The 11,566-nt window shown below is 39.1% G+C and overlaps 1 protein-coding gene across 3 annotated transcripts in view; it reads left to right on the top strand.

The window, feature by feature from the left end:
* The window catches only part of HIVEP1 (human immunodeficiency virus type I enhancer binding protein 1), a 171,317-nt gene that overhangs the window by 4,511 nt on the left and 155,240 nt on the right, over nucleotides 1-11,566 (top strand). For all 3 annotated transcript variants that reach the window (XM_023757387.1, XM_014459335.2, XM_006092941.3), the window contains exon 2: nucleotides 2,748-2,890. In XM_023757387.1, coding sequence (XP_023613155.1) covers nucleotides 2,851-2,890 — 40 coding nt within the window. In that variant the 5' untranslated portion in view covers nucleotides 2,748-2,850. The remainder of the gene's footprint in view (nucleotides 1-2,747; nucleotides 2,891-11,566) is intronic.

The raw sequence follows: 11,566 nt of genomic DNA, 5'->3' as shown, positions 1-11,566 counted from the left end.
GTTACGGAGGGACCAGCTTCCCACCCGCCGCGCGTTCCAGCGCAGACGCATTTTGCAAGCGGGTGGGGGGTGAGGGAGACCAGGCCTCGGCTTCCCAACCTCCCGGCTTTGTGGCTGTCTTTTCCTTTCGTTCTTTGCTCTAAGTGCCTGTTTACTCCCAGCCACCTGGGTAGTTTCTTTCCGGGTTGGGAGTACGCGCCTGCAGCAGTTTGGGAAGAGGGCAGTGGGTTTAGGCGCGGGTCGGATCAGGCTCCCTTTGGGGTCGGGCTGGGGAAGGAGTTGCTGCCGGAGGGGAGGGGGCGCTGGCGGCGAGGAGGAGGCTCAGGGCTGCTGCGCTCGCCTCTTCTCGCCGTCCTCCTGCTCCTCTCCTCCACTCCGGGCTCCTTCCTGAGCTGGCACTTCCATTCTCCCCCCTCCTCCTGGCGTGCGAAGTGCTTTGTTCAGTGCAGCGTTGCAGAGGGGTTTTCCCAGGCTCCGCCCTCCACATTCATTCATGTTTTTTCTCCTTGCAACTGTCTTTACGCTTTTTGATCATGTCATGTTTTTGCTCCATGTGGTATTTATTTCTTTCCTGAAAAGGAATGATTTGTCACTGGCCCTGGTCGCTACAGTGCTGCTGTAGTATTTGAAAATAGCCACTGTTCCCCTCCCACAAGGATTTAAACAAGGGATGGACAGCTAGGGACAGTGGGTAGGCAGGGAATGGGGTAGCGGAAAGCTGTTACTGATTGGGAATTTGCATATTTTACATTTTAAGCTCCAGATCCTATGGGAGTCACGTGACTGTTACAGTCCGAGTTCATGCTTTAAAAACTTCCAAATATGACCATTTAAAAGCTTCGAGTTTATTGTTATTTTTAAGAAGAGCTTTAAGTTTAACAAGGAACGTATTTAAGCATGGAATTTATTTGGCCCCAATGTCTCTAAATTTTCTATTGAATCAGAAGCTTCACGCATTGAATGGTGGATGTCATTAATGCAGGGAGTCGAGGAACCATATATGTGTAGATAATTTGGCAGAGTGTTAGATGAGGTACATACATAATATTGGACCATCATATTTTATATTCTCCCCCATGCATTTAAAAATACTGCACATATTTTTGGCAGTGCCCACATTTAGCCATATCAGGGATAAGATACTGAAGCGATACTGAAGTTAATGGTAGCCTTCCTTCTATTTGCTCCCTGTTACAATGAAACCATAAATTTCTTTAACCATATCCTGGGTATATATATTAGATATAGTCTTTACACATAGGCTTTCTTAAGGAGGATTAATATTTGAGTATTTTGGGGGATTGTTTAGTTCTTATAACCTATGAGGTGGATACTGTTACCTAGTTTTACAGTTGGGAAATCTGATCTTTGGAGAGGTTAAGTACCTTGAACAAGGCTACACAGTAAAGGGTAAAGCCTAGCTTTGAAGCTAGACTGGTTTGACACCAAAATATATAGTCATGAAGTGTTTTACCCAGACTCTTTAATAAAACCCGACAATCAGTATTATCTCCACTGAGGAAATAGGAACCGGGAGTAACCGAGTCACGTGGTGCCACTTTCCTTAGTGGCTGACCATGGACACATGGGTTAACCTCTCCACAGCTTAATTTTCTTTATCTGTAAAATGGCTAAGTGATAGCCACCTTACCAGTTATTAGAATTAAATTAAGTAACGTGTAGAAAATATATAGGCACATAGTAGGTGCTCAATAAGTATCCTCTTGTTTCTTCTACCGTACAGGATATAACAAAAGTTTTAAACAAAGCATTCCTATTCTATTTTTGGTCTTTGCTTAATGATGAAAAATTTTGTGTTTAACATCATAATAATGTGCATCATTTATCAGCCATATTGTAGGAAGTTAAAACTACAATTTTAGCTCAGTGATTCTTGAGGACCTCGTGGAAGAGGAGGCCAGGAAGCTGATTTAGGGAGAAGATGATTAGGTTTTAGATTATTACTCTCTTGACATTATATTTCAGATCATTGCTTTTAAAATGTCTGAGTCAGGACAGAGTAGGTTATGCTGTAATAACAAATTCCCAAACCTCAGTGACTTAAAAACAACAAAGGTCTCTCTTACGCTATAGGACCATGTTGGGTTAGTGGGAGTTCAGCTCTGTGGTGTCGGATGTACGGGCTGGAATCGTGGCTGTCCCATGGCAGAGGGAAAGGAGCTCTGGAGCATCTTGCTTCTGTAACTAAACGCTCCAGCCTGGAAGCAATGCGTGTCCCTTCCACTCACAGGTCATTAGCCAGAGCTGGTCACACATTTTAGCTAAACACAGGGAGGCAGAAAGGACAGTCCTACCATGAGCCTAGAAGGGAGAACTGGAATAATGGGGAGCATCCACATACATTAACTGAAAATTAACTTAGTGAAACGAGAGGGTATGACTGGGTAGACAGGTACTGTATACAGCATACCTCTTTTATAGCTGATGCTATCCTTTAATTGTACCTGGTAATGTTACTTTAAAACACAATTCAATGAATTTTTCACTCTTTGTTAATGGTACATTGTGGTTTGTTTTTTTTCCTGTTTTCTTGATAAGAAAGCCCAGATTGGCAAAATGATGTGTCCTATGTTTAATTAAAAGCTAGTAAATAACCTTTTGCAGCAGTCTCCAGCTTGATTACCTTTTGTTGAGTTTAGTTAGGATAGTGTTGTATTAAGCCATTACCTTTGACGTGTCTTTTTCCTTTGATGGTAGTAAAATATGATTTCTTTTTTCTTTTTCAGCACATGGATTAATTGATGGACATTAAGTTTATGGAGCTACCTTTTTGTGACCTGCTCTTCCTACAATTTCTAAGAAGAAAAAAGGGCCCCTGAATCAAAGAAGATGCCTCGAACTAAGCAGATTCATCCCAGAAACCTAAGAGGTAAGATTTTGCTTTAAAGAGAAGTCAGATGGCTAATAAATCTTGTAATAAAGTATTTGTTTGGCGACAGGAATGGCAGCTCATTAGATGTTGACCTTGCTTCATAGTGAGCTACCGGAGTGCTGGTTCCATTTTCTTGCTCACTTCCACTTGCTCTGCACAATTCTGGTCTCTTAGGAGCTGCTTAATAAATATTTGTTGAACAAATTAATTGAATTTAACAAAATTACAATGCCTTCCCAACTATTAGATGTTGGTATTAAAGTTTGAGATTTACTATCTCTTAACAGGAACCATATTTGGATTGAGGAATTTGAAATGAATGGTTGGGTATTCTTTGCCAGCTGGATCACGATGGATTTCTTTTACCACTACCCCAAACTTCTTTTGAGATTTATTTTTGTACTACTCTTTATGGTAGAGTAACAAGAAGTGAAGACAGCTGTAGTTGACACTAACTCAGACCATTATTTGCAGAGCTTGGAGTAAAACTGACCTATTTTTCTTGAGTCAAAAATATGTGTATAATATACATTTTATACACACATGCAAAAGTGAGTGTTTCCCCTTACCTGTGAAGAGAAATTTTAATATTAGAAAACAGCTTATTTTTTAAAAGGTTTTGTGTTATTCAAATGTGTTTTATCAAGTGGGAATAGCAGTTATCTTTTATATTTAACTTTAGTAAATAAGAGTGTAGCAGTGTCAAGCAATGAACTGTTAATGCAATTAATTTCAAACTGAGTTAAGTATCTTATAAAATATTTACTATTATAGAAAAAAAAATTCTCAAGCACATGCAAGGTAAAAAATGATTTGAAATCAAACAGATGAATTTAAAATGATCCTTGGTGAAATAAATTTGGCCAGTCACCCAGAAGGTGATAATTGAAAATGTGGTCAGTTTTGTGGCCTGCTTGAATCTGGAAACAGTGCTGTGTGCTGCCTAAGAGTACTAGAACTCTGCTGGCATAAGTGGCTGCCTCCGCCCAAGTTCAAATTGATGATTATAGTACCAGTGTTTAATGAGGTGAGGAGTTATACTGAGAACATAAAGTATTGTGTGTCAAAGTCTGATTTTTCAGAGTCATATAGGAAATGTTGAAATTGGACCATATATTTGCCTTTCTCTCTCACTAGAATCTGAGCTCCAGAAAGTAGGGACTTTCTCTCATTTATGACTGTAGGCGGGGCCTCCACACCCACAGGTGCCATCTGAAGTGGTCATGTGGAGGCCTGGGGCCAGCTTTTGTAATTCGTCTGCCCAGAGAGGGCTCCCTGTTCCAATATGTGGGAAGGCACCCCGGGGTCAGCGGGTGCTGGCCAGCACAGTTCCTGGCAGCTCATAGGAGCCCAGATATTTGTTGAAGGAATGAATACATGATTGATCTGGAAGTATTATTCATTAGGTCATGAGTATTAAATGTTTTTTATATTTAAAATACATACAGTTGACCTTTGAACAACCTGTATTTGAACAGTGTGGCTCCACTTATTTACAGAGGATTTTTTTCAATAACTACAGTAAATTATTTTCTCTTCTTACGATTTTAACATTTTCTTTCCTGAGCTTACTTTATTGTAAGAATATAGTATGTAGTACATATGCATACAAAATGTGGTAATCGGCTGTTTATGCTATCGGTTCTGCATTAGTCAACAATTGTTAAGTTTTGGGGGAGTCAAAAGTTACTTGGATTTTTGACTGGGGGTGAGGAGGTGGGTCTGTGCCCCTAACTCCTGCTTTGTTCAAGGGCCAGCTGTACTTTATAATTTAGGTCACATGACTATCCTGAGAAGTGCGTATTTTTAGGCCACAGACTCTTTTCCGTTCTGTATCAAATAAGTGTACAACTGAACAGATATTTGTGGAACACTTTCATGTGCCACTGTTTTAGGTGATAGGGATAAAATGGTAAATCAGACTTGGGTTCCGAAAGGAGTATGGAATTGAGGGGTGGGGGGAGACAGGTAACCATAGAACTGTGCTACCACAGTGAGTGAAGAACAGAGGGCTGTGGCACAGAGATAGGGGATCATATTTTGCCCTGGTTGTGGGGGGCCAGTTTGGAATAGGGCAGGATGGTGAGTTAGGGAAGGAAAGGTATCATCTGAACTGGGTTCTTAAGGCTGAGAAATTATCCAAGACACTGACAAGGTAGGGTGAGTGCATTTCATGCTGGGGTGGAAGCATTATAATTGATTATGCTTCAATGGTAGTTTTAATTCTCCATTATTAGTGCATAAGAAGTTTTATTTGGGGGGAAGGAAAGAGGGAGAGAGGTAGAAGATTGGAGTAGGAGAATTAGGAGGAGTTAGATCCTCAAGGTCCTTCAAAACTGAGTCAAAATTTAGTATGTGTAGTTAAACATTTTAATAGTAAACTTGTAGTGTTTTCAAAGTTTTCTAAGAGAACTTGAAATAAATTGGATTCCGGCCCATTAGCAAGAGTTTAGAAAGTTGCTTGACTAAGGCAGTTTGAACTCTCAGTCCACTGTGTGTGTGTGTGGAGAGGGGGGGGGGGGGACGGGGAGGATGAGGTGGGAGGGGAGGAGAATAGGAAAGGGGGAAAAACTCAGATAAGTGAAATCTTCTTTGGTAGAGACAACTCCCATATAGAGTAAGAAAACAGAGTGAAAATGGAAAGGGGAAGAGAGACTTTCCAGAATGAAGATCTGGAAAGAGATCAGAGTAGATTAGCACAGGACATCCTACCAAAGCCATGTTGGTGAGACCTGCAGCCTCACCAGACCCAGGGAGGGTCACCTTGACTGGGGGTGGGGAGGACTTCGCGGAAGGGGAGGTAACTGAGCCAGGTGGTTAGCTCACTGGACAGAGAAGAATGACGGAAAGCTGTTTTGGTTGGAAAAATCTGGTAAACAAAGGCACAAAGGTAAGAAAGTGCTAATGTGTGACATTTAAAAAAAAAATTTTCCGCTTTCCTTCTAAAAATGTGTTTGAGGACTCTCCCTAGGCACAGTTTGGTGGTTAAAGCAAGGGAAACATTAGCTACTAAAATGAATTTTTTAGCATTTATGTTGTATCTCACTGACAGTTGGTATATCCTGTTTGTTTTGTTTTACTGGTGACCCACTGCTTTGGCTTACAGAAGACCCAGCTCATCAAGTGAGCTATGAAATGGGGAGAAAGGAAACCAGAAGATAGAGGGAGTCCGTGCCAGCCACTTTGCTGTGATGAGTGCATTGCTCGTACTGCTTACGCTGTCCCTAGGGGCTTTCATTAAACACAGACTCTTTTTTGGCTTCCTTGGAAAATAGTCTGTGAAGTACTTGTCTTGTGTTTGGTAATTAGGTCAGTAATAGAAGATTTATACTTTTAAAAATTTCTCAGATTATAATTTATTATGCTTCTTAATTCTTAAAATGTAATTTTTGTTTGATTCTTGGTTCTTCAGCTGGGCTTGGTATAACCTTTAGATATGCAAAACCATGGGTAAACATAATGTAACTTTCTGGAATATGATTTTTAGGGAGAATATGTATACATGCTTATATTCATGTATTCAGGTAATATGCGAGTAAAAAGTACAATGTAGGGGTTTGTCCTGCAGGAGTATAAAGAACTTGCATGGATTTAAAATTTGGCATGCCCATGCTCTGCTCCCATAAGGAGATGGAGTTTATAGGTCCCTGATAGAGGTTTTTAGTGGAAAAGCATGAGAGGAACTGGATTGTTAAGGGGAGGATATGAATTTGAAGCATAAGTGAGAACAGAGTTAGACTTGATGGGCGATCTGTTTAGTTTTTTCCGTAGGAGTGTGGTTTGCTGAATTCTAGTCTCATCACCCTTAGCCATATAAACTAGATGGAACCTTTGTCTTTGGTGTCTGCTCAACATGATGGAGGTGGGTAGAGTTTAACACTGACATGTCCTTTGTGAGGCTGAATAAGAATTCAGAAGAGCATGAGACAAGCACGTGGTGTTCAGAATAAAGACTAGGAGGTCTCCAGGACACTGTGGCAAACTGCAGAACTGCCCATGTGTAGCTGTGGCAGCGAGCAGCGCCATCCTCCCCAGCAGTCATTCCTTGCTGATCACTAGTCCCCCACTGCCTTTAAGTCTTTGCTTGCACTCTTGGGAAACATAGGACGGAGGAGCCGGGGACTTGCAGGGGCTCCATGTCAGTCCCCTTAGATAAAGGGCTTTTTTTATGCTTGTGTCAGTCATCATTGTGAATATGTTTCAGAGCTTTTGGAAAAAAAATTAGGTGTTACCTATTTTAGTTGAATTTGGGCCTAGGGTTTTAAAGACTCATCTGCTTTAAGATTGGAAATCAGTGTGGAAAACACTAAATATTAACATTTTGAAAAACATATTTTGAGAATTTTGTGTAGCTGTTTTTCATTTTTATTGGTTGAGTGCATTTAGCTTCGAACACTGCAAAAACTAAACTAAAAAAAAAAAAGCTTATTTTTTCTCACTGAGAGTCAGCTTTATTACAGTAGCACTTAGGGTGATCTGAACATAGCTAAGATCCACTTGTGGGGTCTCGATGCCCAGTGCCTTATAAGATGAAGTCCAAAGTCCTTAGTTTGGCTGGGGCAGACTTTCCACAGTTTGACCTTCATGTTCTCCAGTCTTTCTGATGAAAAGTTGTTGCCACTTCAGGAGCTCTGCATGCAAATCCTGCATTGCTGTGCTTGCTCTTCGTTCTGGAAAGTCTCTCTTCCCCTTTCCATTTCCACTCTGTTTTCTTACTCTATGTGTGAGTTTTCTCTGCCAAAGAAGATTTCACTTCTCTGAGTTTTTCCCCCCTTTCCTATTTTCTTCTCCCCCTTTCGTCCTTCCGCCAACATGCAGTGGGCCTCTATTGCTTGTGTCTACAGGTGTCTTACTCTCCTTTTGATAGTGCATCATAATTATTCTCCTACAGGTCTATCATTTTATCTGGATATAAGTTATATGTCTAAAGAGACTGTTTTCATCATCTATCTGTGCACAACAAAACAATATTTATGTTAGCTCTTTAGCAAACTATAGGGTTAAAGATGATCTCTCTTCATGAAATTTATTTACATTTGGGACCTTGAGTTGGCAGATGCTTCTTCCAATAATTGGTAGCCGGTGATTGAGAATCCTGTTACAATACAAAAGTTTAGTTGCCTGAACAGATAAACTATGTATAGTAAATCCTCACTCAACATCCTCAGTAGGTTCTGCAACTTTAAGCAAAACTGCCTATAATGAAACTGACTTTACCATAGGCTAAATGATATAAACAAGAGTTAAGTTCCTGTAGCATTTCATCAAAGTTGTAATAAGCCCTGGCCAGTGTGGCTCAGTTGGTTGGAGTGTCATCCCATGCACCAAATGGTCATGAGTTTGCCCAGGTTGCAAGTTTATGGGAGGCAACAGATTCATGTTTCTCGCGCTCTCCCTCCCCCTCTCTCTAAAACCAGCAAAAAACATATCCTCCAGTGAGGATTAAAAAAACAAAAGTTGTAATGAAACAACTTTGAACAAAACGAGGTTATTCAAGGATATGCTGTAGTTATTATTATTTTGTTTTCCATGAGCTTTTGCCATTGGATTCCTAGAGCTTATCTCTTCAGTACTTTAATGAATATAATGGTAAAGTGTTTGGCTTCAGGTTATCAGGGACTAGCTGTGTGGCTTTAGGCAAGCTGGATTGTTGGTTTCCTTGTCTGTAAACTAAAGATAATGGGTGAAGATTAGATGACATGGCAAGTATAAGCACTTGGTACAAAGGCAGACACAGGTAAACACTCAGTATAGAGAGTTGTCACTTTCTATAAAAACTGGTTTATGTCAAACTCTTGGGTTGCATATGCTTTGCAAACAGAGGACGAGAGAAATACCTGTATAAAACTTGTGTCTGCATTTTGATGCTGCCTAAAGTACTCAGCATTGATCACTGATATGTCTCTTTCTTACCCTGACTACTTGAGAATTGGGATTGGGAAAAGAGATGTGAGTGCAGAAAATAATTTGGGAAGGAAAATTCATACTCATTGTGCTGCCTTCTCGATTTGTCCACCTGAGCTCATTCAGATCTTGCCTCATTTTTTGACAACATTGAATGAAGTTAAACATAATATTCTGTCTGCATCTAGTTCTCAGAAAAGTGATTGTGATTATTATTGAACTGTTATAAAAAATGTCCATGTCACAGTCATATGGGGTTGAAATGAAGTGCTCTAGTACAGGGGTCGCCAACCGGTGATCCACGGACCACTGATGGTCCGTGAGGTCGGAAAGGTTGGCGACCGGTGCTCTAGTCATTACTGGTATTTAGGTTCTGAGATGGTACCTTCTCTTCATCCTCTGCTCACCTCCTGTGTGAAGACCAGAGAAACCCAACAGAGTGTAGCACTCACTAATCAGGTTACTGTGAATATTTTCATTTGCTATCAATGTGTGGGTCCACTCCAGTGATTGTTTTGTAAAACCATCTACACTGAATGAAATCTTCCGTTTTCTTGTTATGTAGGACTTTCTTCTTCAGTTTATGAGTAGAAGAGGATTAATTTCGATGATTTTCAGGTAGAGTTCCAGCTGTTTATGCATTATTTTTCACATTTGAATGTTAGGTCAGAACTCTTTTTTTTTTTTTTTTGATGCATCCTTCATTTTCTGAAGCGCATATTTTTTTTTTCCAAGAAAAAACGATTTTAAGTATAATAATGTTACATGCAATAAACATTAGGAGTTCTTTTCTTGTAGAGAAAAGAACCCCAGGGCTTATTTAAAAAAAAAAGTTGTATACAACTATAGCTAGAAAGGAAATAAGCAATAACTTTAAAAATGGCTTTGATGATGTAGGTGAAAAAGCGATTTGAAGTTATTAGGAGCTATCATGTAAGTAGCTGATATTATTCAGTTTGACTAGGATAAAGATAGGAGAAAAATGTAATATAGCAAGCCTCCCATTTTTTTTTTCAGATAATTATTTTTTGGCTCATGTTGAGAGCTTACTAGATGCTCTCGGAATGCTTATTAACCAAGTGTTTTTTTTCTTTTTAAAAACAAATATGAAATATAATTAGAGCAATGATTTTATTTTAGAACATCTTTGTACAAAATATGTTCTAAATTATAGGAGGTATAATTGTACCTCACCATAGAGTGGAAAAAAGCATGATGTGCATAAAATCTCCTATCACACATTTTTAAGCATTATATTTAGAATGTAATGTAATTTGAACCAGTCTGGGTTAAAGTTGATTGTGTTATGTGAAAAACATTTATGAATACATTAAGTGCTTTGTAATACCATGAGCCATTATTCATATTCACTGTAGCACAGAAACTTTTCTTTTCAATACTCCAGCCAGTCTTTCAGAAGGAAGGCCTTGACCGTTAGCTTATGGTACAGCATTGCATTCATTCTGACTTTTTTTTAACTTTAAAGTGAAAAGTTTTCAGAAAGTTCTTAGAAATTTTTTGTGATGAATTTTGTTCTGGAAAATATTCTATGGCTATGCTGCCATGCAAATATATTAAAAAATATATAGTGATAAAATAGTTGGCTACAATGTAATTAGAATAGCAGTCGCTAAGTGTGAAACTGCTTGATTTTTGTGGTACTTACGCGCTTATGTACACATAATATTTCTGGATGCCTATATGATTAGAGTGTGAATTTACTCTAATATACTTTTTTGCATTTTGAAATATGTTTATATGTGCTTAGCTTCCAACTCTTTCAGATTGGCCAGTGAGGAAAAAGATGAGATCATCATATAACTGCTTAATAGTTATAGTATCCAAATAGAAATAGATTAAACATAAAATTGGGGCAGTGTTTGATAGTTTAAATAAAAATGAACTGAACTGATGGGTAGTTAAATGATGCCAGTGTACCAGGGAGTTTTCTCTTATGTCGCTAGTGTCTTACATGCCTCTCCAAGAGAATGACTCAGGTTTTACATCCGGGAAGGACAACCTTGTAGGTCATTTAGTTCATTTTCCTCACTTTACAGATGAGAAAGTTGGCCAGAGATGTTTTTTTTGTTGTTGTTTTTTTTACTTTTATTTTTTTTAATTCTTTTTAAAAAAATATTATAATAAGTATTACAAAGGGTATTACATATGTGACCTTCCCCCACCCCCCGCCCTTGACAATCCCCTGGCCTCCCTTACCCCCCAGTGTCTTATGTCCATTAGTTATGCTTATATGCATGCATACAAGTCCTTCGGTTGATCTCTTACTCCCCTCCCTTCTGCCCCCCAACCCTCTCTGGCCTTCCCACTGCAGTTTGACAATTAGTTTGAGGCAGCTCTGCCTCTGTATCTATTATTGTTCAAAAGTTTGTAATGGTCTTTATTATCCATGAATGAGTGAGATCATGTGGTATTTTTCCTTCATTGACGGCCAGAGATGTTTAGGTGAATTGATTTTGAGCAGCTTATTTGTATCTTGTTTGAGATGGTATTTGTGGAGTAGTCTTTAGAATTAAGAAAAAAATCATATTGCTTTCCATAGTAATGGTTTATTGTAGGCTGGTGGCAAGAGGAAAGTTGTGTTACATTATTTTTATGGTTATGGGAAGAGCAAAGCTGTTCACAGGTGTGTGTACTAGGCAATATTCAAAGTGCTTTTTTCACATTTGCTCATTTAATCCTAAAAACCATGTGAGATAGGGACTATTATTGACTCAATTTTATAGACATGGGGATGAGGCAGGGGGAGGT

Source organism: Myotis lucifugus, unplaced genomic scaffold (assembly GCF_000147115.1).
Source record: "Myotis lucifugus unplaced genomic scaffold, Myoluc2.0 scaffold_107, whole genome shotgun sequence".
In the NCBI taxonomy this organism is placed as follows: domain Eukaryota; kingdom Metazoa; phylum Chordata; class Mammalia; order Chiroptera; family Vespertilionidae; genus Myotis; species Myotis lucifugus.
Note: the sequence above shows the minus strand (reverse complement) of the source record. Positions and strands in the feature narration are given on the sequence as shown.